Raw genomic sequence first — 5,556 nt, 5'->3', positions numbered from 1 at the left:
ACCACTGAATCGGGAGGACCAGTGGACCACTCTTAGTCTGGCCTCTACCTTTGACCTGTTAGGCATGGGTGACCCTACCAAGAATCCAAGCAGGTGGCCCTGACTCCAGCCCACTCAGCTCTCCGGGTCATTGAGACACGCAAGCCTCCAAACCTCAACAAGGTTGTGGTCCTTTTGGAGGCAGGCAGATGAGACCGGTGTAATCTGTCAATATGGTGAGCACAGATATTATGAGCCAAAGGATCTGTTCTAGTGTTGAACTGTTCTAAGCGCTACACCAAAAGGAAGGTGACATGATACAGGTTGAGTTAGACATTGAACTGTAATGCATCATTGTAAATTACTAGAAAGTGGACTCATTTGAGTGGAATCCTTGGTTTACATCATCTAAAGAACCCTACAGTATGTTTCGGAGAGGAAGATCTCCATAGTGATTTTGGACTCCGGCTGCAGATGTCTGTGGTGCCCTGGGTTGAATTCATAATAGTCCCAGGTTGATCGGGTCTGAGCTGTGGCAAGGAACATTGAAGAACAAAAAAGGGGCAAAGCTATTGGAGCCTGTTGGGATGGTTGGTCACGGGCTAGGCAGGTTGCCAGGCCTGGACCTTGGATTAGAGGCAAGGTCAGGAAGGTGGGCAGCAGGACTGAGGGCTTGGCGCAGTCTGGTGAACGAATGATTCACCTGACAGGTGCACTGGTCCAGCACCTCACTGGGACAAGCAGAGTGCCAGAAATGCGCAAGAATGGGTCGCCACCAAGTTGGCAGGCTCCATTGTTTCGGCGCATCCACCCCCACCCTTCATCCGCAATCACTTCAACATACTGCAGTGTCATCGGATTTCCCGGCTCACACAATTCTGCCCAGAGGCAATTCCTCTCCCCTGGGGTACCCCTGTGCATCACAGAAATGGTGACCCAAGAATACTGGCTCAGAATTGGGTTCCGTGTGATCAGACGACGAAGACAGCCCAGAGCTGCAACAACTCTTCCCCTTCTCGGACCCGACCCGCTCTCTGCAGACACAGGAATGCTTCAACCAACCGAGCCAGGCGGCAGAGTTCTAACCCACCCTTGTATGCGTCGCACTTAAAATTACTGAAGTTACCCAGTGTCAATTATAATTTATCCAGTGTTGAAAACAGAGTAACACTTCGTTCAACAACGCTTAACCTTTTCAATGTTCAATTTTAAACAGGTAAAAAATGTGTGGGCACTGCGGCAGCGCACCCTGTGGCAAAGCTGACAACTGCTGCCCATAACCGGAGTTTTTAACATTTAAAGCCGAAAGTGCTGGAAATATCCAGCGTGTCGGGCAGCGTCTACGACGATAGAAGCAAAACTGTGTGTTCATCGGCGCCACATTGAGACGTTAGACGTTGTCCATTTTAACATGAGGATAACGGCGAGTCCAGAGTCACTGGTTCCCCTTGCCAATAGAGGCATGGAACACGACAGCACAAAAACAGGCCCTTCGGCCCACCTGGTCGGTACCGGACTACCTTACTGCCTAGTCCCATTGATCTGTATCTGGACCATAGTCTTCTGTGTCCCCCAAACCCACCGACACCACCCCCCCCCCAACCACACACACACACACACACACACACACACACACGTCCAAATTTCTCTTAAACGTTGAACTGGAGCCCGTAAACGCAGGAGCAATATCACCCACAGAAACTTCTCCTTCACTCCCTCCCCGCACCCTCTTTGACACACTACTGAACCGCAACGTTAGTTTGCCACAATACTTTGGCGAGGACCTGCTGGTAAGTTTCTGAACTAAAATCGTGATGCGTTTCATGAACACAGTTCATGAAAACGTACAGGGCTATATTCTTTGCATTGACATAACTATTTTCCCCCAAGATTAAATTATCACATCTGATGCCTTGCCAAGTTTTTGGGAGCTACCTCAGACTGGATCTGAGTTTGCAGGGTGAAGGTTCTCAGTCTTGAGGATAGTTATTTAAAGACCGCCCGCGTCCTGGATAAATTTGCAAAAGAATGACTTACCAGCCGAAAACAGCCCTCTGTCAGAAGCCAAATACGTCGCGCACAGCAGCCTTTCTGATAGTCATCTCCTCGGAGCCCGGGCATGACAGCACAATGCAAGAAGGCCAAGGGGCAGCGCCAGGCGATTTGCAGTGCGGCGTGTGGACTGAAGCGGAGGGACGGTTTGCAGATCGCCCAGTTCCCTGTCGGTGTGGGTGGAGCGCTATAAAAGAACGAGGAGACTGCAGACCCAAACACACTTCAGACCAGCTGCTATGTTACACCGCCGTCCTCAAAAGTACGGCTGCGGCTGAAACCCCAGACAACTCCCCTCAACAGCCCCAGAATGTCATAGCGGAGGAACGCGAAGTTAATGGATCTTGGATTGTTCCCGCTTCTACAATGAAGATTACAGGTGAAGGGTGTGCATCGGGGGGTCGCAAATCTTTCCTTAGATTACAGTGTGATCTGACAGCTGGCCTCGAACCGCTGGAAGGTAGAAGTAATTGGTCTAAAGTACGGTGAGAGTGAGCACTCCACGATGGCTCGTCTGAGCGTGGGGAAAATTAGACTGTGAAGCAGCCGCAGGTGCGAGCTCCTGTTCCTGCGCCACGCTGGCGTGGCCCAAGTGTCGGCGCTGCCCCGCTCCAGCACTTGACTCAGGGTCCGTTCCCGGCTTCGAACTCAGCCCGGGATGTGAGTGTGGCTGTCGCGGGAGGTCGGAGAGCACAACACGTGTGCACCGAGCGGACAGGCGCGGCATTTTGTTCTTATTGATCCTGTGATCCCGTGAACTGGGAATGATGAACAGTTCCGCGGAATGTCTGGGACCAAACGGCGTTGAGCTACACACCAATTCGAAGCATGTGAACTGCACCACAAGGCTGGACGCTCACACTGGGGGCGGCATTACAGCCCTGGGCATTCTTGTCTCGGTTTTCCTGAGTCTCATTACCCTGGCGACTGTGGTATCCAATGGATTTGTAATCGTCACCATCTACCAGACCAGGAAGCTTCACACTCCCGCCAACATCCTGATCGGCTCCTTGGCCGTCACTGACCTCATGGTCGCCCTACTGGTGATGCCCATCGGCATTGTCTACACGGTCAGCGGCACTTGGAGTTTCGGACAAATTGTTTGCGATATCTGGCTGTCCTCGGACATCACCTGTTGCACCGCCTCGATCCTGCACTTGTGTGTGATCGCTTTGGACCGGTACTGGGCTATCACGGATGCGGTGGAGTACTCGGCCAGGAGGACCCCTGAAAGAGCCGCTGGGATGATAGTCACGGTGTGGGTGATCTCGGTCTGCATTTCCATCCCGCCTTTATTCTGGAGGCAGGCCAAGGCAGTAGGGCTAACTGACTGCATGGTCAACACCGACCAGATCTTCTACACCATCTACTCAACTTTCGGAGCCTTTTACATTCCCACTTTGCTGCTGATCGCACTCTATGGGAGAATCTACGTGGAGGCGAGATCCAGGATCCTGAAGCAGACACCAAAGAACACGGCCAAGAGGCTGACCACAGCTCAGCTGGTAACCGACTCGCCGGGATCTTCCTCGCTCTCGGTGAACTCTCGGGCGAACGACGCTTCCAACGAGGCCGGGGGCTCTCCGGTGTATCTGAACCATGTCAAGATCAAAGTTTCCGATGCGCTTTTGGAAAGGAAGCGGATCTTGGCGGCCAGGGAGAGGAAAGCGACGAAAACTTTGGGCATAATCTTAGGGGCGTTCATCGTGTGCTGGCTGCCGTTCTTCATAATCACCCTGGTGATGCCCATCTGCAAAGAGGCTTGCTGGTTTCATCATGCCATATTTGACATCTTTAATTGGCTGGGCTATCTAAATTCTCTCATTAACCCTATCATTTACACCATGTCTAACGACGACTTCAAGCAGGCTTTCCAGAAACTAATCCGGTTTAGATGACTGTGAAATCACCAAGTAGTCTCATACGTGTACAAGTAAGAACACTAAACCACCGTCTCTTTCTGCCCCTCTACATGTGCTGTTTTAAGTGACCAAAAGATCGAGTCATATCAAGACTGTCCAGGTAGTGTCTTAGCAACTACACCAAATATTTGGAATTTCGGGTTTCAAAATCAGTATGTGCACACATGTGGCATCGTCAGGGAATAAATATACCTGTTCAGTCCCCAAGTCAGTAAATAAAACAAATGTCCATACCCGCGTCTGATAAGACAGATCAAAATATACCTGTAGTTATGAGGGGGCGGGGAATCTTTTCATTTTCTTTTTCCCATCCTGCAGTGGAATCGCTCTGAATCCATTCATTATGGATTGACGCTTGATAATGTGACATTGGATCAGTTCGCACGCCTAGCGAAGTCCCGTTCTCTGAGCACCTTATAAATCAGACATATGAGATCAGATCGTCGGGAGATAGGGTTAGATCTTTTGTCCGTGTCCCACAGTTTTGAACTAACTGTGCCTCTTAAACAGCTTTGGCTGACTTTGAAATTTTGCCTCTTCTCAGCTTAGCTTGCTTTAAGCCGAAGTTTTGGTAATTTGAAAACGCAGTATATGAGTACCAAGGGAGTGAATATGTCGATTGAAATGTAATTTGAATCTCAGAAACATCGCTATTGCTCTAATCGCAATAGCTGTCGGAGTGGCATCTTTTCAACGTGTTCTGCATTTAAAAACACACATTACTCATTGCTGGCATATGTCAAAGCGCAAAACCAGTTTTGATGACTGGGTGGTTATCTGTGGTTTGAAACTACATGTTCCGCCTGTGTGTTATTCAGTGTCCGTGCTTTCCGAAAGATTCCTTTCAATTGCGTTATTATAGATTAGTACTGGTAGTATGAAGAACAGCTAAATAACTTTTAAGACAGCTAAATGATTTTTGATACATGAACCATGTTTTGATTAATCAGTGTTTTCTGTTGATCGATTTAGAAGTATCATTAAACAGAAATGATTGGTCTTTTGTAACAAGTGGTGAACATGTCTCGTTTTAATAATGTTTGGAAGAAAGATCCAAACAAAAAAGAACAGTGGAATGGTAGTTGTGGGAAGGACCAGTAGAGGTTCTTGCTTGAATCAACATCAATAAAAAGCATCCATCTTAGAGGAAGTTTACATTCTTGTGAGCATTGTAATTCAGATACTGCTTTGCAAGCTTTTTGGGTTAAAGAAGAGGCTTCGAAAATATCAAATCACTGTCTGTTCAAGTACATCCTTGTACATATTATCTAATAGATAAAGGATGTGTTGTTGTGCATGTAAACAAGGACTGTGGAGCTACTTAATAAATGCTGGAAAAGCAAAATTTAACTTTATTCTTTATTGATCACCAGACTTTAGCAACACTGCTTGTCAGTAACTGTTTGTGGTTTGCATTTAAAAATGCAGTTTAGTGGTATTATCTAGTTGGTGCCTGACTGTAACAATCTTCACCAGACATTCACATTGATGTTATTAAATCAGTAAGGACACAGACTTTTGGAGAAAGTTAAAATTACCAGGGGCTAAGTTCAATGGGAGAGGGCCCATTATGTAATTAGCATGCAGCTTCCAAGTGTAAACT

At 47.9% G+C, this 5,556-nt stretch overlaps 1 protein-coding gene across 1 annotated transcript; it reads left to right on the top strand.

Annotated features, from left to right (window-relative positions):
- Positions 1-2,133: 2,133 nt before the first annotated feature.
- On the top strand, positions 2,134-5,278 carry LOC134350816 (5-hydroxytryptamine receptor 1B-like). Its single transcript, XM_063056538.1, has one exon. The coding sequence runs from the start codon at positions 2,796-2,798 to the stop codon at positions 3,927-3,929; it is 1,134 nt and encodes a 377-aa protein (XP_062912608.1). The 5' UTR covers positions 2,134-2,795; the 3' UTR covers positions 3,930-5,278.
- Positions 5,279-5,556: the final 278 nt, after the last annotated feature.

Source organism: Mobula hypostoma, chromosome 8 (assembly GCF_963921235.1).
Source record: "Mobula hypostoma chromosome 8, sMobHyp1.1, whole genome shotgun sequence".
Classification (NCBI taxonomy): Eukaryota; Metazoa; Chordata; class Chondrichthyes; order Myliobatiformes; family Myliobatidae; genus Mobula; species Mobula hypostoma.
Note: the sequence above shows the minus strand (reverse complement) of the source record. Positions and strands in the feature narration are given on the sequence as shown.

Bases quoted from the DNA above. Each gene is read 5' to 3' on its own strand.
- LOC134350816 (XM_063056538.1), top strand. From the start codon at position 2,796: ATGATGAACAGTTCCGCGGAATGTCTGGGACCAAACGGCGTTGAGCTA.